General features: G+C 41.1%; 1 protein-coding gene across 4 annotated transcripts in view; it reads right to left on the reverse strand.

Moving 5' to 3' along the window:
* Positions 1 to 26,075, reverse strand: part of satb2 (SATB homeobox 2) — a 63,582-nt gene that overhangs the window by 14,410 nt on the left and 23,097 nt on the right. For 2 of the 4 annotated variants that reach the window (XM_007578852.2, XM_007578850.2), the window contains exons 4-12: positions 16,513 to 16,639; positions 14,602 to 14,725; positions 14,079 to 14,181; positions 13,020 to 13,070; positions 12,345 to 12,928; positions 7,395 to 7,607; positions 7,188 to 7,274; positions 5,545 to 5,697; positions 2,663 to 2,857 (exon numbers count right to left, since the gene is read on the reverse strand). In XM_007578852.2, coding sequence (XP_007578914.1) covers positions 2,663 to 2,857; positions 5,545 to 5,697; positions 7,188 to 7,274; positions 7,395 to 7,607; positions 12,345 to 12,928; positions 13,020 to 13,070; positions 14,079 to 14,181; positions 14,602 to 14,725; positions 16,513 to 16,639 — 1,637 coding nt within the window. Of the gene's footprint in view, positions 1 to 2,662; positions 2,858 to 5,544; positions 5,698 to 7,187; positions 7,275 to 7,394; positions 7,608 to 12,344; positions 12,929 to 13,019; positions 13,074 to 14,078; positions 14,182 to 14,601; positions 14,726 to 16,512; positions 16,640 to 26,075 lie in introns of all 4 variants that reach the window. The other 2 variants (XM_007578851.2, XM_007578849.2) reach the window with 1 other exon arrangement.

A 26,075-nucleotide genomic window follows, 5' to 3' on the forward strand; every position in this document is an offset into this window, starting at 1 on the left:
ACTGGAGATCGGATGGATTCATGAGTTAAACACATATAAAGCTGGACTCAGGCTAACCAACAACCTTTCCATCTATACTGAGATCCATGACAAAGGAAGTGACACGTCTTTCTGTTGGACGCGGCTCTGTGGTGGTTTGACTTTTTTGAGACTTGGGAGGGAGAAAGGAGGGAATCTGATAAGTCCTGACGATTTTTGTTTGTTTGTTTGTTTTTTGTTTTTTTTTGTCAGGATGGAGCGACTTGCCCAGACCTGTTCTTTATCATCATCACAACACGATGACTGATCTCAGTGACGGTGGCTGGATACTGATCTCTTGCACAACAGTTTCTACAGACGTATAAAACAGATGGATGGAGCGAACGGCGCTGCGATCTGCATGATGAGACGCTTGATTTGAGACGCTGAAATCTTAAAATGTTGGTGTTTCATGGAGATACAAAGATATTCGTCCTGGTAGAACCGTCTTCATGAATAATAAGTTCCTCTGTGTGACTTTCTAGAATCCTAGTCCTTTCTTTCTTGCAGCATGTTTGCTAAGGAACATATTTCTTCCAGTTTTAGCATTTTATAAAAGTTTTAGTCTATTGCAGGACTCATTATTTCCAGGTTTTGTTGTAGATATGCGGTTATGTTTGGGATCACTGTTCTGTTTGTGATGCTATTTGCTTTTTAGCTTCTTTTTTTTTTACATCGACTCTGGACAAGTTTGGCTTCAAGAACATTTTGTGATTGACTCAATGGATGTAGGCCCACATCAACACCCCTCAACCACCATGCTTGATGCTTATGCAGCTATTCTACAGGTAGAGTTGGGTTTGAGAAAACTGGCAGCTGCCTTGAATGTTTTCCACTTGTGATGGATATGATGGAAATATATATAAAAGAAAAAAAAAAAATTGTCTGTAAATCTGTTCTACCCAAGACTGGTCAAGTGGCATTTTAAGCTTCACCTAGTTCAAATTTTTAAATAAAAATCTCCTATAAAGCATCTTTTACAGTACATTTATTAATCAGTTAATCCTAAAGATAAACAGGTGGACACTTATTCATGTCCAGGCTGAGCTTTTTACATGTTGATGTTAGAAGGATATTTTTAGCTGCAGGTTGTTTCTTTGCATCAAATGATCACTAAAGGAATGTTATTTCTGCATTCAATGCAATAAAATGTCTAGTTATTTGTTGATTTGCATTTTCTTATGCATTTCAAATGTACAAAAATAAATGAAAAATCCGCAATTTTCTTGATCCGATTACTCGTCAGAATAACCGATAAATGAATCACTTGCTAAAATCGTTAGACGCAGTCCTAAAACAAAGTTGTATATAAAGAAAACACATTTTAAAGAAGAAAGCAAAAGAACAAGAGTAACTTCTAATAATTTTTACACGTTCAAAGGCGTGGGGAGAAGAATAAACTTATTTTTAACTCCACCCTTTTTGCAGCAGCAGAATCATCCAGTCAGTTACTGCTCCGGCTATGTGGCTTCATTCACTCCCTTCACGCTACGTTCAGAGCTGATTTCAAATTCATCCATGCAGGTTGGTGTTAAAATGTCTTGGCTGGTCTGTTTGCTGAGGATGAGGAGGGTCTTCGGTGGGAGAAAGTGAGTGATCTCCATGTTGTGTGTGAGTGGGAGGGTCGCAGCAACGAACGAGGCTGACATGTTAGCATGCATCCTGCATCGATCCCCCCTTGCCCCCGCCCTCCTCATAAACTAATGGGGCATTTCCTCTGATGCCACACCACCCAGCAACACTGTTTATTCTTGGCTCCAGAGGGGCACGCAGGGACACACAAACACATGTGCATGAGATCAAACGGCCCCCATGCAGAATAAATATGAGGGTAATAATGACAAATGAGCTGCGTGACGGTGGACACATCCAGAGGAAAAAAAAATAAAATCCAAAGGAGGCGCTGAAGAGAGACATGGAGGAAAAACAAGATGGCAGCAAAGTTACAGTGAACTAAAACTAATGAGATAAGAAAGAAATCCTGACATTGAGATTTTGTGTGTTAACTCACAAAATCAAAAATCTTTATTCATGGGGAAAACCTATAACTGACTGGAACTACATCCTAACACATTCTGAAATCATAGAGATACTAAACTAATGTGATTTTTTTCCCCTCCACATAAGCAGTTTAAGCAGTTCCTCCTCATGGTACTCCGCAAAAAAAAACAACAAAAAAAAAACAGTAAAAGTTGTTATAAGACAGTCAGCTGGTTGTTCAACAATAAAGTTCATTTTTTATCTTCTGCGTAATATTCAATAACCAATCGGTGAATAAATAATCCCAATACTTTGGTTACTCTTTTGGTGCAGAATTCAAAAAGGTCAAATTATGAAATAAACTAAAACTACTGCTATGACTAATACAAACTAAACTGAACTAAACTAAACTAAACTAAACAAGCAAACACTTTAAAAACTAACTGAATTAGACAAAAAAAAAAGTCAGAATGAAATAAAACTGGAAAACCCAAAACCATTACAACCCTGGTTTCTCTTCCAGTCCAGTCGGTATAAATGGGTGTTTCGTCTCAGAACCACTCAGAGTTCAAGAGGTTCAACCAATCAGAAATGAATATTCCAGCGTTTGCTGCCTGATCCGGAGCCAACCAGCCTGTCCATCCACGCAGTGAGGAGAGCTTACCTGAGCGTCCTGCGGCAGGTGGAGGACGGTGTGCAGCCGTTCGCTGTGATGGTGTCGGGACTCCTCTTCATAGGCCAGGTCCCTGTCGGCCTGCGGCAGCGCCAGGAACCTCCGGATGGTGCACAGGTTGTCCCACAGGGTGCGGTTCTCGGGGCTGGGGTTTTCCTTCCATCGAAGCAGCTCACACAGCCAGCCCTGTGGAGGAGAGGGGCTTCTTTCAGACCTGCAGCGTTCACTTTCTTATCGCTTTCTGCTAAAAACCCCTCCACAGTTACTCCGGGCACTGAGAATAATCGCGATTAATCACACACCTACTGTGATTACATTTTTTTTTTAGTCGATTCCTCCTCTGAAGTTCTCTTGTTTTCCCCAACTAGCTCACAGTGACATGACAGCTTCCTGCTGCAGGGTAAGGGAACTATTACGGGCAACTTCACCGACCCTCACGAAAAAAGTACCAAGTAACGGTTTAAATTGAGCGGAAAAGTCGTGGATCTACGGGACGTTTAATGAGGAAGATGGAGAGGATTGAATTATGTCTGCTAGACTGCTCCGGTTTGTGCCGCCAGCTGCTGTGTTCAGCCAGCCTCCTCGGGCAGCATGTGCCGCTAATAGCCTGATCATCTCCGTCCTCGTGGCCAGCTGCAGCAGATGGGTGCACCGAGCCGTGACCCTCCGCCACCCCCACGGACCCCCACAACCCCGACCTGGGGGACGGAGCACACCACCGACACACAGAAGAGACTCATGACCTGCATGCACCCACCCACCCACACACACACACACACACACGCACACACACACACACACACGCGCACACACACACACACACACACACACACACGCACACACGCATCTGGATGGCCGTCTCTGAGCCAGACGCTGCTGCTGCTCGCTCTGCAGATCCTGAGCTCTTTCACATTCTATCAGGTTATAACCTCAAACTTTCATGTATTTAATAAGGATCATATGAGGCAGACCAACACAAAGCAGTGCACAATTGAGAAGGAATATGATAAGTTTTTAACATTCTTTTCAAATGAAAAGCCCAAAGATGTGTTGTTTTCAGCCCCACTTACTCTGTTAAACTTGAATCAAATCCGACAGAAGTCAGCCAGGTAGTAGGAGTGCACCGATTTATCAGCTGGCCGATTTTCTTAATTTTGGGAAATTGGTGATCTGCCCATTTTTACACATGAAGCCGATCTTGTTCATCAATTTCTATTTATTTCTGCAAAGGTCTTTCAATCAACCACTATCCTCTTGTGCTCTGCTGTGACAGAGGTCTGACTGACAGACTGGCCCACCAGGTCATGTCTATATTTTTGGAGTTAACAATAATCACCCTCACTGTTGGCAACTCATCAACTTTCTTGCCATGTTTAGCAACGTTTCAGATAAAAAATAAATTGGTATTGGCCAAAATCAGAATTGGCAGCTCAGGACTTTTAATATCCTGGTGGATCAGTCAGAAACATGCAACTGGTGAATCTTTACTAAGTAGTAAATAAAGTCGACTTGTGTCTAATGCAGCTGTTCAGTTTCAGCATCATGGACACCAAGGGAAGGTCAAAGTTCAGACTCAAATTTGGAGGATGACTGAGGTGTGACTGAATAAAAATGATTGGTTTGTAAAGTTCATCGACGTTTTCCATTCAGTCAGGCAAAAAGGTAACACTTTATTTGAAGGGGGTTGAATAAGACTGACATGACACTGTCATAAACATGACATAACACCTGTCATGAACATGAATAAGCCTTCATGAATATTTATGACTGTTGTCATAAAGCGTCATTCGGTAAATTATGACACTTTTAATACAAAGTTGACATTATTCAAAATGTCTTTATGACAACTTGACATTAACCAAGAAATCATTACTGTTTAAACTTTACCTTTAATAACATAAAGTTACCTAATTTTTAAAGTGCAATCAGTAATACTTTTATAACAAATTTATATCAGTAATGATTTCTTGGTTAATGTCAAGTTGTCATAACAAAGACATTTTGAATAATGTCAACTTTGTATTAAAAGTGTCATAATTTAACGAATGACACTTTATGACAACAGTCATAAATATTCATGAAGACTTATTCATGTTCATGACAGGTGTTATGACATGTTTATGACAGTTTTATTCACCCCCTTCAATTAAAGTGTTACCGGCAAAACTTTTAGTCCTTACATGTGAAAAACTGGAAAAGTTGTTAGAGTTTTTCACCCACGATAAATCCACACCACTTATCATAAAACTTCGTCTGTAAATAATTTTGAAAAATAATTTCCTTCATCTGAACAATTAAACACTTTTTTTTGTCTGTTTCATGAAATCGCAATGAAATATGAAAGTTTCGGATTGCAAGGTCACACAGCATGGATAAGGAAGCTTTCAGAAATGTCAGGCATCAACAAAAAACCTCCAATAATCTACTCCTCAAAAACTAACATTACATAATTAAATACACATATCTCCTTTTTATTTTCTCCACACAAGAGTGTCTTCATGTTAACTAGTTTTAGATAGACTCCCAGCATTGTTCTGCTGCAGAGAACAGATGCAGTAACTCGGCCTCCTGTGTACTAAAGCTGCACAGAGCATGGAGGCATTTTCCCACTTTCAGCAACACAAACTCCATCCTCCAGTGAGAGTTTAAAGTATTACAGAGGTCGACATCTAAAACTGCAAACAGCGCCACAGGCTGCAGCCACAGGTAAAGCTCTACAGTCCATCTCATCACAGCTCTGGATCTTTTTTGTCCCACCTGTTGCTTTTCAAAGCAGTTTTCTCCAAGTGGATTTTTTTGGACTCATTTATATCTTCTGGACTCTGATACAGACAGAACACCCCAGTCCGTCGGAGCCTCCTCTCCCGGCTCACCTGGCTCTTGTTGGCGGCCACCTTGGCAAACAAAGCCTGGGACACTTTGGCTCTCTTCATCTCCTGCTGGATCTCGTCGTAGATGCCCGACGTGATGTTGACCAGCGACTCCAGCTTCAGAGGCAGGTCTGGGCCCGGGCCGGACGGCTTCGGCTGGGGGGGAGAGAAGAACAGTGCAGGGTCACAAAGTGATGGAGGTTCAACTTAGAAAGCCTCCGTTGTCACAGAATGATCTGTTAAAGGATGCAAGTGTTGAAACACCCTGTTTGTTACCATTAGAAAGAGCGCCACCTGTGTAGCCCTTAAAGCAACAGTATGTAACTTCTATGAACAATATCTTTATTCCATATCTATTAATAATCTCACCATGTTGTGACTTTATGGTATGAGACAAATAATCTGAATAGATCAATCTGCTCCACCTCCTCCCTGAGTTTCTATTGCCATCTGAAACAATGAACCACTCCCGATCAAAAACAACAAATCAGAGCCAGGAGGAGGGGCTTAGTGCTGTCAATCAATCTCATGTGCTCACAAAGTGTTGATGGCAGAGAAACAACTCAGTACTACAGGAAAACCGTTTGTCCGTTGTCATCAACTGCTACGCTAACTAGCCATAGCTTTCACACCAGGCTGGGCTAACTGCAGCGTAGCCGAGAACGAGGAGGGGGAGGACATGATTTATTTTACAGCCAATGTAAAATAATTAAAAAAGAAACTGAAACTGACAAAAACAATAGGCTAGACTTTCAAACCTTCTTTCCAATGGTTCAAGTTGAATTAGGAATTCTGGATAATAATAAACCTGGTTCACTCAGAACACAAAGCATAGAATTAGACTGAATAGATCTGCTCTTATGGATCTGTTACATCGTCACGGATACCCAATCTAGATTTTTTTCAATATCAGATATCAATATCGAATCAGTGCAATCTCCAATGGTTACGACAACATTAATACGCGCTGTCCTGTTTAGATAAAATCAATCAACCAATCAATCAATAGGTAGGAATAAAAACGATGCTATTCAGGGAGAACAGAAATAAGACACTGTGGGAGTTGTTGCTCTTCATCACCTGACGCCCATTTCCTCTCTGAAGCCACTCTGAGATTTCTCTGCAGAGTGAAACCATGGGAGGGGAAGGCTATCAGCTGACGATCGAGGCGAGCCGCTCTCAGCAGACGCGCCGCGTTCTCTGCACATCTGCGGCACACGTCTCCACATGACCCGTGTTTACAGATCCAAGTCATTAAGAACCCCCTCTTTTGTCTCTTTGGGCTGTTTCTGTTCGAGCCGACGTGGGCTGGCTCTCCCAGAGCTTGTATACACGGCGTTTGAAGTCATCCGCGAGACGTGCACGGACCAGCTCGCTTACATTCCCTCAGTGTAAACCATGCTAAGATAATTTTACATAGCCATAATAAGAACAGGGTAACATATTCATGGCTGCGGCCATGAATAGGCATATGCCCTGACATCAGAGGCGGCGCCTTATCACCGCCGCTGCCAAGCTGCTGGGTGAACTTGGAAGCATGCTGAATGCCGCTTTATTGTTTACCGCGAGCTCCTCTGGAGGCTTTTAAGGCTGCTTGGGGTCGGAGTTCTGGGCAGCAGTCAGATTAAAGATGGCAGATAACTCACAGAGTTGGAGATCTTCGTCTTGTTCTTCCAGATGGAGGCCCAGGTGTCCGGGGCTATTGGGTCGTCCAGGCTCCTCTCCCACACTTTCTATGCACAAACACACATAGAGGCCCAGTTCAACGTTTGCATCTCTTCGGATGTAAAAGAAAAAAAGAGAGAAAGAAATCTCTGTTTTCGTGTTTGTTGAGGTCGGAGGAGACTTCTAACCTGCGTGAGGCGCTGGGCTCCGGGGTTGGTGGAGTTGGAGGAGGGCAGCCCCACCGAGGGGTTCATGGTGCGCTCCCTCTCCTCCTGGTAGATGCGGTCTCTCTCGCTCTCCGGCAGGTTCAGGAAGTTCTGCATGGCCTTCAGGTTGACCAGCAGGGACTGGGACGCCGTGCGGGGGTCCTCCTCCTTCCTCAGGATCTCCGACAGCAAGCCCTGACCAACACAACCCAAACACATCGCCACTGTCACCCACTGCCCACCTTCAGAGTATTTAAAGGGACAGTTCAGGGCTTCAGTACTGAGGGGAAAAGACCAGGAGGACTTGGAGTGTCTTAAAGACGATTTGTTTTCCAGCCACATAACGCTGTTTTATAGCACAATGAGTTGTAATCAACTTGTTGATTTAATGCCTTAAAAGTGGGCCTCTGTGTATTTAAAAGCCCCTGCTCTTTCTGAAACCGTGCCTCTAGGAAGACATTACAACATCACTCCTCTATTACAACAACGTTTTTGTATATTAAAGTAGTCTGTGTAATTAATTCCATCAGGTGCTTGCTAATTGCCGCTGGCTAGTCTGCAGGAGCTGAATCAGTTCTAAGGAGCAGCTGTGTCTCAAAGGCGGCGCTCGGTCCCATCAGGTGTTTTCCACAGCTGGATGGTTGTCATGGGAGATTTAAGGATTTCTCAAACATGCATGAAAGAATCAAGTCAAAACTCCGGATGTTAGGTTATAACATAATAATGTGATGGAAAGTTTGAAAAAAAAAGTTGATTTCACATGATACTGCCCCTTTGAAACTCAACCATCTGCAAAGGTCACAGTGATTTATGTGAACACTAATCTGTGAGCCTTTAACCTGTGGTCACGTTTGCACACAGGCTGATGACCTTTTTGTTTAAAATGTTCTGAAAACAGAAAAAGGAAAACTTCTTCTGTCCGAAAATTGAATGGAAAAGTAGCCAGTTAATAATCGGTAACGATTTAATGTTTTTTTTTTGTTTTGTTTTTTTACATCCAAAAGGTATTTTGGCTGCTAACTGTTTATATTTTCCTCACTCTGTGCGTTTCACACAGGAAGATGATTGACGATGCACCGCCTCCAATCTCCAAAAGCCAAACCAATTCGCATCAGCTCCTCTTAATGTAACCCAATGCAAATGATCGCAAAAACTGCTAAGCGTTTGAGTTGTTTGGAACTTTGAAGTGGGCCTGAAACAAACTAAAACCAATAAATGCATGCTAAGTGAAGTGACACATACCACCCGCTTATGAGCTTTAAAAAAACTGAACTGTGTCTTTCATATTTTATGAAACGTTTGACTTAGTTGCTTTCGCTTCCCCACTGTTTAGCAATGTGTGAAACAAAAGCAGTCTTTGGTTTGGATGAGCTATTGACTAGACAAACCAATCGCTGTGTGTTTGATATTTTTGGGTTAGAACTCATCAAACCCCGCTCCGTTCTCAGAATGGCACACACTCGTTTGTGTCCATTTGATGAATTTAGGTTTTTCCAGATATGTGGCCAGGCATTAGGAGCCAAACTTCTTGTCTTTGTTCTCATCTCCCCCAAAGAGACTTGGGGCCAGACATCTTGCGGTTTTCCTTGGAGCAACTTTGCAAACCTCCATTATTATTATTACACATGCACCAATCAGGTTTTCACTGGTCAAAGCAGATTTATGATTTGATTTAAGATCTGACTTGCTGCTTTTGGGTTGATGTAATTAGGATATTACAGAACATGCCCGTGTTAATGTTTTCACCGACTGGAAAAGTTGGAGTTTTTACACTGGGTTGCAGTTAATGAGTAATGGAGGAAAATCAGGACCGAATCCAGGGGATTTTGGTCAATTTGATGAATCCAGTTTGATAGATTAATGCTAACCAAAAACATCTTAATTTGTACAGATTGTTCTCAACCACTATTTCAGTTCTAGGATTTATTTGTTTAAAACAAATATCACACAGTGTAATATTTTAAATGTCGTTCATTTGACTAGTTTTACACTCCAACTTTTTAAAGTTAAAGTAAGTCATATTAGCTTTTATTATAAAAAACATTACTGATGTCGACTTACTTTCCTTTTGATCCATTTGATTATTTAGTCATTTTTTTACTTTTGTATTATTTTTATAAGTAGTAAGTATTTATGAGAAAATACTTTATTTTAATTGGTTGGACAGTAATTTAAGCAATGATCTTGATGTTCAACGTGTAGCAATTATTAGCATCTGATCCTGTTTTCAGCTAAAACTGCCTCCTGTTTCTAAATGAGAAGGAAACTCTAGATGCCAAACAACTGGCAACGTTAGGCTATACCTGCAGAGTGATCCATGTCATTCTAAACAAAGCATATTTATAAAATAACTTCTAGTAATATTCTTGTGCTCATGAATGTCATATTGCCTTACCTAAAGGACTATCTTGGAAAACAGATAGAGTATCCTGAACGTAAGTGAGTGGGTGTGTAAGTAAGTTACCGTGTAAATGCATAAGTCATTTAATAAGTTAGTAAGCTAACTAAGCTAACACATACTGTGTATTAGTAGGCCGGTCAGGATAGCAAATTTTGCTGGACGATAAATTGTCCCAGAAATTATTGCGATAAACAATAATATTGTTGTTTTGAGACTATTTTCAAGTGATATAATAGTAATGGTATAAAAATACAAAGACACATTCTTAAAGTTCAATCAACTTTAAGAATTAAATAATAGACACTCCAATGAGCGTCTAATATTTAACGCTGGAACTAGAAGACATTTTAAATATCCAAAATAAATAAACAAAATCAGAAAAAATAAATAAATAAATTATAAAGTCTCTGTAAACAAAAGTGTCGTTCAAAAAAAAAAAAAAAAGAAAGATCTAGTTGAGACCAAAACACCAGCCTGAAGAATTTTGTCATCCAGTTTTTGGTAGAAAGAGAAAACAATAAATTATGCAAATACAAATTACTGAGCTTGCTTTTAAATATCATGCAATTAATTGATTCATTGATTCATTGTGACAAGCCTGTGTATTAGCAATGAGCAAAACCAATTCCTTGTTCAGTCTGGTGGAGAAACATAGCTTCCAGTGGGATTTCTCAGCTGGATCTAACAACAGAACAAAGTGGACATCTGCGCAGGAGTCTTCTCCTCAAAGATGTACTCAAAAAATAGATATTTCATTATTTGGGCTGAGAACATTTAACCTGCTGGACTCCAATAAAAAATGTTTTTTAATGAATAAATGTTGCCATTGGTTATCGTTGGCTTCTAAATTGTTGATTGCCATCATTTCTGATGAGATCATCGATGTTCCCTGAATACAGGGCAGGTATTAACACGATGCTCTAATCCGAATATGAAAAGCTAAAAGAGGGTAAGCGTGTTGTTGATAGTGTGTGACCGGGTGACTTCACATGTAAGTGCGGCTCTATAAACAGACACAAAGCTGCCTCCCTCCATCACACCTGGCCTCCCTGAGCCTCCTCCTGTTACTCTGGCCTAATGGGGCGTGCTGTAACCAGCTCAGAGCAGCCTGAATGCATCAGGTGTTTGTGCCGCTGCGAACGCGGGGGAGCGGACCCAATGACCCGGGAAGCTGCTGCTAATCACAGGGACCACAGGACAGGAGAGAGGAGCCCTTCCATTATAGACGTTCTGATGCTTGGGATGGGCCACTGTGTGTCTTCAGCGGCTGAGAATGCAACAGTATGAAGCTACGGAGAGCATCACACACTGTAAAGCCTAATTAGTTCTCTTTACTTAAGAAAAATATATGCAAATTTGTTGCCTCCAAGTTCCCATTAGCTTCTATTAATTTAACTGATTGTGTAACATTAACTTGTGCAATTTTAGTGAGGGTGACTTCTATGTTTTCTGTCAAAATTTGAGCAAATAAAAAAAAAAAAAATTAAAAGTTAAAACCAAGACCCAGGAGCTGTTTCAGTCAAATAGTTTTCTTTTTAAATAAGTATTTTCAAGTAAAATAAAATTTTAAAAAAGTGCTGTCGCGCAGTCACGGTTTATTCACTTTTTCACTAGAAGCAGCTGTTAGCAAACACCTGGTGGGACTGTTGATCAGCTGAACTCATCATAGGAGCTACTTCTTATTGCAAAGCTGGTAAAATGTCGTTAAATGTTACTAGAGGAGAGATGTTGTCATGACTTCCTGGAGGCGGAGCTTCAGAGAGAGCAAAGGTTCTTAAATGACAGAGGCTCAATTACAAGGCGTTAAATCAAGTCAAATTTGGGTAACACTTTATTTGAAGGGGTGTGCATAAGACTGACATGACACTGTCATAAACATGACGTAACACCTGTCATAAACAAGAAGAAGTCTTTATGAATGTTTATGACAGTTGTCATGAAGTGTCATTTGGTAAATAACGACACTTTTAATGCAAAGTTGCTCTAAAAGTCCATTAAAAGTGCCAACTTTGCATGATTTTGTAAATTATGATAATTTAATGCAAAGTTGGCATTTTTAATGGACTTTCAATGCAACTTTTAGAGCAGCTTTGCATTAAAAGTGTCATTATTTACCAAATGACACTTCATGACAACTGTCATAAACATTCATAAAGACTCTTTTATGTTCATGACAGATGTTATGTCAGTCTTATGAACACCCCTTCAAATAAAGTGTTACCCAAATTTCTTTTAAGTCACATGTAAAATATACAGCATTTTTATAACAACTGGAGGAAATATAGTTACTTGATTGTGCTACAAATTGTGCCTGGAAAACACATAACACTTAACTAACTTTTAAAACCGTTTTACCTCAAAAACTTCTCAACTTATTTAAACTGAATGTTTTTGATTAAAGTTAACATTTTAATTCACCAACAGAGTGTTAACAAAACCTTGACTGAAGTCGGGCTATATTCACTCATCTTTTTCAGTGAAACACATGGTAACAGCCGACAGCGTAGCGCCCGATGCGCCAGACCTCATACCTGTGTGCGGTTGAAGGCCACCCTGGCGAACACGGCCTGGGACACGCTGGCCCTCTTCAGCTCATCCCTGACCTGCTGGTAGATTTCAGAGGACACCTCGGCGGCCGAAGGGTTGCTCCCGGGATGGTCGCCCGCTCCTTTGGAGGAACCCCGGGGGATGGGCGGGTGGTTGAGGAACTGCTGGTTGAGGCTCTGAGGGTGCTGATGGGCCAGCAGGCGGCTCACGGCCAGCTGCTGGTTGATGAGGTGGGCCATGGCGAGCTGTTGGCGAACCAGCTGCGGGGAGAGCTGTGGCGAGAGGAGCCCACCTGGCCCCAGCAGGGGCTGCAGCGCACCCGGCGGAGGCGGTGGAGGAGGAGGAGGCACCTGTCCTGTGCGGAGAGGGGGGCTGTGGTGGAGGGGGCCATGAGGTGATGGCTGCTGTTGGGGCGGAGGGGGCTGTTGGAGCGGCTGCGACGGGGCCTGAGGGTCCCCGGATCCGGCTTTGAGGAGGGGGCCGCCGGCACTCAGGTGGCTGAGCTGAGCCAGGTGGGGCGGGGGCCGCGGCCCCAGCACGCAGAAGTCCGACATGTTGTCCCTCTCAACTGGAGTCAGGAGAAGCAACGTTAAACAAGCACCAAAAAACAAACAAAAAAACAAAAAAACAAAAGCGACCTCAGAGAGTTAAAGTCTTACTTTTAATGTCTGCGGCGTCGCGACCAGTCCACATCTTCTCCAGATAGTCTCCTGCTTAAAACAATGAGCAGAGAGTCAGTAGCTGCGTCGACACTGGAATTACAAAAATAAATTGAATTTAGAAAAATGTTTTGCCACTGGGATGAGGTGGTTGTTCAGAGTTCAGAGTAAATTTCAGAGTTGAGGAAAGGGCCTGCACAGGAACTGTTATAACATTCATGCTAACTGCTCGTATAAAATGCTAAACTTGTTTAAAAAAATGTATTTATATGAGCTATATAATGTGTTTGCTCTTGTTTTAAAATGACTGAACCTGGCTGACCAGCAATCAGTCCGTCTCAAAGCTTTGTTGACATATTTTCTAGAATTCTTAAATATTACATTATCGGACACAGGATCAAAGCTTTATGGAGACGGCAGATCGGAAATCTTTGTTAAAAGACTAATTTTTCATTTCATCAAAATTTGCATTTCATTTTTTCCTCATTCTCACTTCAGTTAATTTTGGGATATATTGTTAAAGAACCATGGTAAAAATAATAATCTCATGGAATATGAAAGCACTGCATTGCATGTTGTTGACATCCTCTTGCTTCGACATTTTAGGAGTATTGAAAATTATGGGTTGACATTTATCGCATCATTTAACATTTATCGTGATACATTTCTTATCATGATAAGAATTCCTATTTATTGTTGTCATAAGTTTCAGTTAATGAAGTTAAAAAGAACTAAACTGTCTGAATTCACAGAATTGTTAGTTTTACTATTTTCTCCTCTGCTTGTTCAAGGAAATTACCAATAAATATTAATTAGTGAAACAAATCCCATTTCTTTATATAACTGGGATCCTAAAGAAGCATATTACAAACAAGTTTGTTTTTCAAGAGCTGTATTTGTGATTGCTGTGTTAGCTAAAACAAAACAAAAAAAATCAGTAATAAAGAGTTCCTATCATCACTTTTATAATCATCACAATATTACCACAAAATATTATGATAAAACGTAAAGTCCATGTCGCCCAAACCATACTTCAGACTGCGTGAGTGCTGGCCTTACCTTTGATTTTCTTGTACTTCTTGTACCAACGGCCAAACTCTTGACATTTGGCAGTGGAGACGTTGGCATAGTAAGAACTGTTCACTATGGAGGAAATCATGCTCTGAGGGAAGGAGAGAGGAAAAAGATAAATAATAACTAACAACATATGAAATGCTTTGACTCACGCAACACCCACATAGCATTTACACACACACACCCACACACACACACACACACACACAATAGAAGCAGAGAAACATTAATCATGACTGGAAGCCACCCATGGAAAGCCGAGCCAGCACAGTGCAGAAGGGGAATCTCCAGCCACACACACATATGCTAGCAATTAATGCAGCCATCGACACCCCCACCAGAGATGGCGTTAAACACAACATGCAAACACATTGCACACATTATGGGAGCAGGGCCGGGTGCCACACTTGTAGCTGGCTGAGGAGACGGTGCTTGGCATGAAGCAGCTGCAGTAACCAGAACCCGGTCTCCTGGGAGGTTGGAGGTGGATTCCTCCTGAATGGCCTACCTGAGACAGAGGACACTCCTTGGCCAGAGTGCTTTGGTTCATTTCCTTCAGCAGCTCCTTCAGAGCGTTCCTGACAGTCGCGTGGTTCCACTGCTCACAGGGCAGATCTTCCAGCTTCGCAAAGCTGCAACAAATCAAAGCCACACACACACACACACAGACACACACATCATTCATTACTATCCGTAGACACAAACGCATCAGTCACGCTAATCGTTTGGGACGTGTTTTACATCATTACACAGGGCGTGTTAGGAGAACCACTTCATCATAATTATTAAAAGTATTTAGAGGCAAACAAATGTAAGGCTGCTCCTTAAAGCAACATGTTCATGTCCCTAATCCCTTTATGCTGTAAAACTGATAGTTTTGACACTACAAGTTTGCTTAATTGAGCATTTTGAAATATTGGGAATATTGTAATATTTTAAATTGGCTCCATGTGTAACAGTGAGAGGAGTCTATATCATAAGAACTGTGGATGAGTCAGAACCACAAACTGTCTGCTTCAAAGAGGGAAGAACACCAGAGCAGATACACCAGATGTACACTCCAGTCCTGTAGGTGGCAGTAGTTCATTTGAAGATTGTTTGAGCACTGAGTGAGAAGAAAGTTTGGTAAACAGTGGTTGAGTCTCCTACAGAGCACACCTGACCTGCATACTGCATAAAACATTTTCCTCTTTTATTGTCATAAATATCCAAAACATATTGGATAACATATAAGAGTTTTGAGGGTGACAGTTAATTGGTTAAAGGGGCAGCATTATGTGTTTTCCAGCCACAAAGTGAGATTTTAGAGCACAACCAAGTAACTATGTTACCTTCAGTTGCTATAAGAATGCTGTATATATCAAATAACAATTAAAGGACATTTGAGTTTGAAATTTAACACCTTGAAATTGGGCCTGTTTCTCTTTAGGAAAGCTTTGCTCTGTCTGAAACTCCGCCTTCAGGAAGGTATCACAACGTGGCTCATCTTTTAACCCTTTAACAACATTTTTACCAGCATTGCTCAGAGAAGTAGCGCACATAATCGACTCATCAGATGTTTGTTAATTGCTGCTGGCTAGTCTGAAGGAGCTGAGAGGGGGCGTCGTGGGAAAGAGCCGCTCTGTGAGGCAGACGCTTGGAAACTGCAGCTCTGAAGAGGTTGTTAGGTTCACCTAGGGGTTTTGCACAGCTGGATGGTTGCCATGGAGATCAAAGAGTTTCTCGAACATGCATAAAAGAATCAAGGCAACACTCTGGCTATGTTTTTGAGGATTAAATAATATATTAACATGATATAAATGTAAAAAAAAAGTCAGACTTTAAACACAGTCTGAGTGCCCCCAAGTGGTCAAATAAATAATTAGCCAAAATGAGTCAGAAAGTAGGTCGTGCTACCATCAGTTGGAGTCAGAGGAGAGTTTAACCTTAGAGTTCCATCGTGAACTTCTCTCTTTCTACTGTCGTTTTGTTTTTGTTTTTTTGTTGTTTTTGTTTGGTTTTTTTAGCTATTTTATTTTCAGCTTTAAATAAATGAGTCAGACTCTGAAAAATAGTCGCGCAGGAGCCCTGCCCTTGCTTTGGATACACACATAAACAAGCCTAGCTGGAATGTGCCACGACAATAGAAACAAATAAACCCTCTCATGTGGAGTTTATCAGTTCTTATCTGCTCATCAGGACTCTGCTTCATTTCTTCTCTGGAACCAGGACGTACCGAAGCACAGACCCCCCAGCCCCCGACCCCTTCAATCCCGGTGAACACCTGACGCAGACAGATAGCAGATAGTTCTCCATCAGGGCTTTAGCATCTGAAAACCACTACAGTCGCATCGGCAGCCCTGCAGACTAACAACCTGACCTCCAGCTGCGATCCTACAGACTTTTGAAACCAGAGCTGGTTGGAAGGAGGAAGTCTGACCTCTGCAGCTGAATGTGCAGCGTGACCATGTGATAGACCTCCATCAGCATGTCTGCCACGGTCGCTTCAGGCGCGTCTGTGAGGAAGTGAATGGGCAGAGGGTTCCACCGTCCCACCTTGATGATGCCTGGACACAAACAGAGAGGATCCATGCAAGTTTTAACATGTAGTCCTCATTTATTTGTTAAAAAAATCTTTAAAAAAAAAAGCACATATACTTGAGAGGCGCATTCCTTTATAATCTTTAGAAATCCTGTGATAACGTTAGAGTTTTTTTATTTCTGTGGTGAGACATTTAGAGAGTTTTGCTGGCGTGGATTTTTTTTTTTTTGCATCTTTCTGAAAAGCAAGAGTATTCCAATTTTTCTCCAAGCTTGTGCATTGACGCGGATGACTTGACTCTATTGAAATTTCAGGAATAACGGAAATTTAATAGCCTGAAGTAGAGGAAAACAAAACAATAAAGAATAATTAGAAACAAGCACTTTGACTGTCTAGTTAATTAAAACCATCTGTCTGAGAAACGTTTCTCTCTCAAATATTACCACCCAGATTTTTTTTTTTTTTACAGAACTTTCATGCTAAATTGGGAAGAAAGCTTACAACACACACACACACACATAAAAATATTACACAAAGCTGCATTACACCAACGGGGTCTGTGGGCCCCTTAGTATTTTTGAAATCTCTGACCAACACCCCCATGTTCTCCCGATATGAAGCAAGAGCTGCAAGTGCCTGAACACAACCACAAAAACTGTCAGTCATGCCTAATATGCTGTGAGTGGAAACTGCTGAAAAACAAATGAAAAACATTTCTAAGCTCATCATGAGCAACAGCTGCTCCAGACTGTCAGATTCTAATGCTGCTGACTGACAGGTGAGCAGAACCACAGATTTTCAGACTGATGCTCCTGCACCTTTCATTTATAAAAATATATACGCATATATTTTTTTTCTATAAAATAAATGAAAACTTTTCATTTACATAAAATATTCATATGAGATTACCAACAGTAGCCAGTTCACTCATTTAGTCCCCACTCCATGATGTTGGGTCAATGTGTAAAACTGAAACAAAAGCAGAGTGCAAAGATTTGCAAATCCTTTTCAACCTATACTCAATTGAATACACTAAACGATTAAATATTTTGTGTTAAAATGGGAACATTTTACTGATTTGTTTTCATTTTGATGCCTGCAGCAGGTTCCAAAAATGTTTGGACAGGGGAATGTTTACCACCATGTCCCTTCACTTTTCATTATGGTGCCGACGGCAGATAAACGGTTTTCCTTTAATGGTACATTGTCTCTCTGCGATTACCACATTGAGCAGTGAGTACATGAGGATGATTGACAGCGCTAAGTCCCCCCTTCTGGCTCTGATTGCCTGTTTTTGACTGAGCTGTGCATTTCTTCAGACGGCGATAGCAGTTCAGAGAGGAAACTGTCACAACATGGTGACAGTTTCAACAAATATGTAAAAAAAGCAAAACCTTTTCTTTTTAGTACTGATTACATACTGCAGCTTTAAAGGCAGACGCAGCCCAGAGACCTGTGGCGACTCTGGAGGAGCTGCAGAGATCAGTTTGCCATAAGTCACATAGCAAGACTTATGGTATAGGGAGACAATTAAATGAGACTAATGTGAAAGACTTTGTGTGACGGAAAACTAACAGTTCACCCTGAAAACAACCCCTCCTCCCGTCTGACTCACTTCAGGTTGTTTACCTTGAAATCTTTTTCATGTGTTAGAGCAGCGGTGGGCAACTCCAGGCCTGCAGGACCAGAGTCTCCCTGGTCCTGCAACTTTGGACCAGGGAGACATCAGGACAGCGGCACTCAAGGACCAGGATTGCCCAATCCTTTGTTAGAGTGGCCCACTTAAAGTCCAGAGCCAAACAACTGAACATTTAATGTTTCACGTTAAATCAGTGAAACATGTTTCTTGCCGAGTGTATTCCAGCTGAAGCAAACAGAAATTGGCCTTTTAAGAATTCAGTTTTTAATGTTTCAATGATGATGAAGTTATGATTTTATTTTTGTAAAATGTATTTGTGCACTATAAATCTTAAAACACTCCAGCAATGCAAGTTCAGCTCAGCATTGAGAGTTGCTTCTAGAAAAAGTCACCAGATCTGAAGCAACCTTAGCAATAAATTCAGCATTATGGTTGTCTATCTGAAATTAAAAAGAGGGGAATATTATTTAGAGCAGCTATAGCGTGGCTTAAGGGCAGCAGTCCAATATTTGTGGTTGATGGGTAACTATAATACCAGTTCTTTATTTCTTTAAGCGCAAAAAATAATTACTAGTGACATTTTATGATTAAAGAGTGACCATAAAACACATTTTGTTTGCAAGAAACACAAAGAACATCAGAACCGTTACGCCTCAGACTCCCTTCAGCATGAAGCACTTCTATGAAATGTTGTTGGAAACGTACGACACTTTGCAAAAATATCCATGACCTTTGAACTTCCAACATATTTAGTCATCTCACAACCACAAATTTAAGTGTATTTTAAGTATATTTTATGCCAGCATTAATAAGATATTCCTCATAATCCTCATTGTAACGATTGTTGTAGTAAAAAACCCCTCAAAATTCAAAATGAAGTCCCACTTTGCTTTGGTCCATCACATAGCATCTCCATGAAACACAGTAGCTGCATTTCCATTACAAATGTATGTAAAACATTTTCCGAAAAAAAAAACAACGCAATTTTGCAAGTGCAGAGTTTTCATTAAATAAGAAATGCAGTTAAAATCACATGTGAGTAAATTTGTTCACTTGAAAATCATGGAGGCAACGGATGTAATCATAATATATATTAATGTTTCAACACCAGGGCTCATTATCGGCCATCAGAGGAGAAGTTGGTGTCTTATTGAGGCGTTGGAGTAACAAATCCCCGTAAATGAATTTGTAGTCACTCATTGTGCAGAAGATCTGTGGATTCAAAACTTTCCACTACATGCGTTTCAATTACAAATTTGCTGAAAACCTTGTTTTAATGTTTAAAAAACACAATTTCACAATTACAGTGTTTCCCTTAAACAATAAATTTAATTAAAGTCACATGAATCGGTTTGTTCACACAGTAAGTCATTAAAAAACACTCTGCACCATCATCTTCCTACCACTTCCTGTCATCTTTTTTGTCGTTTCCGACAGTGGAAACATCTGGTTGTTGATCACGTCAACCTAGCAACAAAACTATCTATCAAAAAATTTTTTTTTTTTTTTTTCCAAATTGTTGTGTTTCCATTAAACAAATTTATTTTCCTAATTCCAATTCGTACAATTTTATGGTTATCGAGAACGCAGCTACTGACAAACTCTACTTTTGATCAATTTTGCGATGCACATTGTCCAAAGAAGCGCTTTGTTGCTGTATACAAACTGGACTGACTGATGTGTTGCAAAAAAAACATTGTTTCCATTATAATTTTGCTAAATGCACCAACGTTGACACTGTAGAAAAAACCCACCTCATCCTAGCACAAAAAATAAGAAAACTTCTCAAAAAAAATTTTGTTTTATCGAAATCATTCCATTCCATTAACCAAATGTATTTTTATAAATCAAATTTGCACAATCTTTTGGTCAACAACATGAATGTAAGGAACTTCCAGAGGTATTAAAATGTTTGCTCAACATTATATTTCTAAATTCGGTGTGGTGTAAAGTAAGACTATAATGTGAAGGGACGTTTCACCATTTCCCTCCAGTACACACAGACTCACACACACGCACACGCACACACACACACACACACACACACACACNGTATATTTTATGCCAGCATTAATAAGATATTCCTCATAATCCTCATTGTAACGATTGTTGTAGTAAAAAACCCCTCAAAATTCAAAATGAAGTCCATTCACCATTTCCCTCCAGTACACACAGACTCTCACACACACACACACACACACACGCGCACGCACGCATGCACGCACGCACGCACGCACGCACGCACACACACACACACAGGCTTCTTCATGGGACTGGCCGGAGCTGTGAAAACTAAACAAAGCTAATCGCATTACTATCCTCTAAATGAGATCCAGACGCGTCCAGAGAAGTCTCCCATCATCTCTCTTGTTCCTTATGCGCCCCCCCCTCTCACCCCACACCCAGTCATCATCCACCCTCCTCCCTTGCATCGCCCTTTGTGAGTTTCTTCCTCCTGTTTCCTCTGTTCTGTTCTCTGATGTCTTTTTGGTGTGTTTACTGCCCAGCTATATCTGTGTTTCCACTCGGTCGAGCTGTGTTCTTCATTAATTGGGCCATGCAGAGGGAGCATCGTTAAAACACCATGTACAGAATGGACCGTTCTCCCTCAGGGCCCAGAGGAACTCCTGAGGAACCTCAGACCACCATGGGAACAAGCAACCATGATCAGAACAAACTGTGTCGGAGCAATTGCAGTTCATGTAGGCTGATGGATGCACAAAACCACTTAAGTATAGTAGGCACAGTTAGATTTACAGATAATTGTACTTTCTTAAAGGGGCAGTATTATGTATTTTCCAGCCACAGAGAGCCATTTTATAGGACAATAAAGTAACAATGTTTCATTCAGTTGTTATAAAAATGCTATATATATCAAATATGACTTAAAAGAAATTTGACTTTATAAATTAGCGCCCTGAAACTGTCCTCTGTCTCTTTAAAAACTTTCTGATTTACTGAAACTCCGCCTTCAGGAAGTCTGAGGAGGAGCTTCATCCTAGAAGGCGGGGCTAGGTCCATCCAGGCATTTGGCACAGCTGAATGGTTAGAGAACTTCTGAAACGTGCATGAATGAATTAAGTCAACACCCCAAGTAGGTTTTTAGATGAGGGAATAACATTATAACATGATGTAAGGCTCAAAAAAAGTCCATTTTAAATAATACTGCTCTAGCTGTGCCTAACTGGTCAATTTTACATGCCAAATTTAAAATGTTGGATTATTGTTGTATGTGCGTTTTTTTTTTCACTTCACACATTCAGACAGACTGTACTGCCTGCCTCCATGCAGCGTCTGCACATCCAAACATGAAGCTAATGCCAAGTTAGGTGGAAGCGAACGGGTGAATAAACAGACAAACAGGAACTCACAGAGGACACATGACAGCACACAGAGCAGTGGACACATAGCGACTCGCATGCAAACACACACACACACACACATACAGAGGATACATAGCCCCTGCTTGCTGTGTGATGCATTAATAATTGATCCATCATTCTTGGTCTGCCCCCATCAGTGGGCTGTGCTTCTTGTGCGCATTTAAAAGTAGGAATTATTGTTCTCATTTCCACATTAAAATTCCATCTCCCAGAGACGAGCTTTCATGTGGCCGACTGGTGGCTTGGCTCATGTCTGAGTGTGCCCATCTGTACAAACGCACACTCACGTCTCCGGCTCCTCTCATCAGCGCTCGCACGGGGCCTGCACGCATGGATGCATGCGCGCACACACACTCACGGGGAAGCGCGTGCGCGCACAGTAATCCCATTGTCCCGCACCACGGTGAGACTTAATGGTTGACGCAGCCGGCCTGAGCCGCTTGATTTAAAAACGGTTCCAGGTTCCGCCCCTGGCACGCTCTGAGGGAAACCCCCTGTGTCTGACTCATCCATGTCATCCACACTGACACTGTCAGGGTTTTTTTTTTTTTTTTTTTTTAGTTATCTTTTAAAAATGCTACGTAAGCAGACAATTCATCAAAAACACTTAAAATGTGAGGATTACTGAAGCAACATGTTCGGTTTAGAACTTTGATGTTAATTCAGCCATTATTTAACTAATTAAAGACGTTCTTTTGAACTGATATATTGTATTTACAAACCTTTAAATCCCAGAACAGGATAAAAAACGGACTTATTCCATATCTGCCCATAATTCTGCATTCATTTTAGCGGGCATTGAAAAACACTTGGTGCAACAAACACTGCAACAGGAAATGACTGGATGGAGGTACAATAAAAAGCACTTCACACCAAGGCAGTGCCAGAACCGCTGGTACACAGGAGCAAGACGACCAAAAGTTTCAGTTTTCTTTTCATAATCTAGGACAACAGAGGAGGTTGAGTGCTGGATGTATGGAAAACCAAAAGGGTCACATTTCTGATGACTGCTGCAACAACAGTCCAGTAGCCACAGCTGGTGACAGGCTAGTGATGTGCAATCAAACTGGATGAAATGTTCACAAGTTTTGTAAATTTGAACAGAAAAATGTTTCTAGTGGTGCAGCTTTTAAAGAGTTTCCTCTCAGTGGGAAGGTCCTGGGTTTAAATCCTGACAGGTGCTGTCCTCTGTGAACGTTTGCATGTCTTCCCGGTATACATCCACAGTCATGTGTGTTACGTTACCAGGATATTCTAAGTTTACACAGATGATTGTTTGTCCTGTGAGTCTCTGTGCTGCTCCATGATAAACTGACCACCAGCATTAGAAAATAAAGACAGAGCATTTCAGCCTAAATAGCTTCAGGTTTTCTATACTAAAGTCGTTACGTTTGTTTTCAGTGATGAGGCCTGGAATGTGGGCGTAGTGATGGACTCAAACCTGAACCCTGAGAGTCACATAAAAACAGTTACAAAGTCGGCCTTCTGTCACTTTGAACTGCCTGGCTGTGAATAAGCTTGACTTGTTTTGATTACAGACCGATTTTTAAGGGCCTTCTGCTAAAAGAGTGTGGCTTCATGACAAGCCACCTGCTGTGGGAAGAAGGTCTTTGTCACCAACCAGTGGTGGCTGGTGACTGGGAGCATCAGTTTACTTTTAATAGACCGTTTACAAACTGTCCTCTCTGATCTGCTCCACACTCCAGCGAACAGCTGGATGCGACGCTTTGACCCCTCCTGACCTGTGAGACGTGGCACCGTTAACTGTTCGCTGATTGAAGCTGTAAAGTACAGGTCTGCTCTCATCCGCTCTATAAAAGCTTCCAAACCCTTATAATTGAAATAAACAATATCTTCCAGCTAATTACTGGGCTGAGCTAATTAAAGAAAGGCCGCGGTGCTTTAAATACACCGCTGGGACGCAAGAATGCAGGACACAATTCAAACAGGGAGAAAATAGCTAGGACTCTGTATAATTTTGGTCATAGACCGCATGGGGAAAAAATGTATAATTTAAGCCAAAAATTATTCATTTAGCATAAACGCTTGTTTGAAAAAAAAAAAAAAAATGCATTCATTTGGAAGATGCTTGTGAGCGAGGTTTGCGTGAGGCTGTTTCACGCTGGCCGTGCGCGGACGCGTTCTTGTATTAGCTCTGGTCGTTTTTTTAAGGTGAATTCCGCTCCAGTCGGCTCAGTGATGTCTCCCTCAGCCTCGCCTTTGATGGGCCCGGCGTTGAGCACTGATGTGGCTCCTAGTTGTCAGCACATTGTCTACTGAGACAGACAGAGACCTCCGTTTGGCAACAGAACACTGAGGTTACAAGTGTGACTAACAGCGTTCGTCTGTAAACCTTCCCCTAACTGTGGAGCGGGCTGCTCAGGCCGCTAGCGTAGGGTAATGGCTGTCTGAGTGATTGTTTTGTGGCTGTTTACTGCAGCTCTGAAGTTTACAACCTGGAGCAGAAAAAGCTCAGAGCAAGATTTCTTTTTTTCTTTTTTTTTTAAATCAAGTTAAGGAGTAACTAAGTAACCGTTTTGCATTCGGCAAACATCTGTAGTTATAAGACTGAGTTGAACCTCAGCACAGCAAACAGCTTCTGGTTGATATGCATCGAGAAATGAGGTGATTGGAAACTTAAAATTCTGATCCCGTACCGAAGTGCTACCAGGTTGTCCTGACAACCGTCATCACTGATAAAGGGTTAAAATGAAGTGCAAGGAAGTAAGAGACTATACTTCTAAAATTTATTTTGTTCATGTCAGGTTTTCCTTAACATTACTAAACAAAAAATTGCATAAACTCCCACAATAAAGGAGGAGTAGTGTACATAAAATGTAAATAACTCAAATTATGACACAACTAGAACAGAGAGTCTGGACAATTTACCAAAATATTTTTTCCCACTAATCCAGATCTTTTCACATTTTGCAAACTTCAGACTATCTGAAAACGTCGTTCTTTCCATTCCATATTAAATCATATTTGTTCTGATGTTTTGATCCAGGGACGGACATTTTTTTATTTATTTATTTTTTTTGCAGAACAGTTTCGTTGTGATAGCTTTACGGTCCAAGAAACTATACTTAAAGCTGTATTGCACAATTATACATTCTAGACATGTTGAGATGTGTCTGAATGACATTTAGGCTGCATGAGAGCGAGAGAGAGCAAGACTTTCAGCAGATAACAGCAAAACAATGCAGGATGCGACAAAGTAACTCCGGTTTATTAGTTTCAGCTTTTGACCTGTAAATCTGGATTAATGAATGACTAGAGTCTTTAGAGAGTGATATGTTATACACACACTTTAGTGTGAATTTCAAGATACATCAGAGGTGGAGGCTGTATGTGCTGAGCCTGTTTCAGGATGGATGGAGAAGAAATAAGAGCTAAAGACCCAGTGGTATTAAAGGGATTAGCTGCCATAACAGAAGTCTTCAGCTGTTATGAAAATGCTACACATCAAATTTGACTTAAAAGAAATTGGACTTTGTAGTTTAATGCTAAATTGGGTCTCTGTCTCTTTAAAAACTCCTGCTCTAAATGAAGCTCTGCCTTGAGGAAGTCATCACAACATGGCTCCTCTATTAACCCTTTAACAACATTTTACCAGCATTGCTCTGAGAAGTAGCTCCTATAATGAGCTCAGCAGATGTTCAACCAGCTGTTTGCTAAATGTTGCTGGCTAGTCTGAAGGAGCTGAGTGGGGAAGCTTGGAAACTGCAGTCCTGAGGAGGACCTGCATTGCAAAGACAGAGCTAGGTCCACCCAGGTGTTTTACACAGCTTAATGGTTGTCATGGAGATTCAATGATTTCTCAAACATGCATGAAAGAATCAAATAATCACTCACACAGGAATGTCTTTTGATGAAAATTAAAAATCGATTTTAAATAACTGGATCTTTAAAAAAAGACTAATGAGTTACAGGCAGTTTATTAGTTTGGCAAAAGCTATAATTCTGATTTGAGGATTATTCTAATCAGAAATATAGCTTCAGCTACAAATAAGACAAGCTATAGCAAATTAGTGATTTGAAAGACACTTTTTGCAGTTTACAAAATCTGTGCATATAAATATGTCTGCACGCTGAAACAAGAATTAAATGGGACAACATGAACACACACACACACACACACACACACACACGCAGTGTTAGGAGATTTCAAACAGATGGGGATCTCCCAGCGTCCTCAGCCAGCTCCAGCAGCTCTGCTGCCCCCCATCACTCTGCTGTCCCGTTTTATAACGTTGTGAGGCAACTTCTCCAGATGGAATATTCTGCATACTTGAGAGAAGACAGCAGTAAATGACACTGTCCTGCTGCAATGACTACCATGTGTGCGACAATAAATTACAGCGTTTTCTCTGCTTCATAAACATTCTCACACGTACCCCGCACACAGTGTATTTTTGTCTTGCGAGGACATTCCTGTC

This window comes from Poecilia formosa, unplaced genomic scaffold (assembly GCF_000485575.1).
Source record: "Poecilia formosa unplaced genomic scaffold, Poecilia_formosa-5.1.2 Scaffold494, whole genome shotgun sequence".
NCBI lineage: Eukaryota > Metazoa > Chordata > Actinopteri > Cyprinodontiformes > Poeciliidae > Poecilia > Poecilia formosa.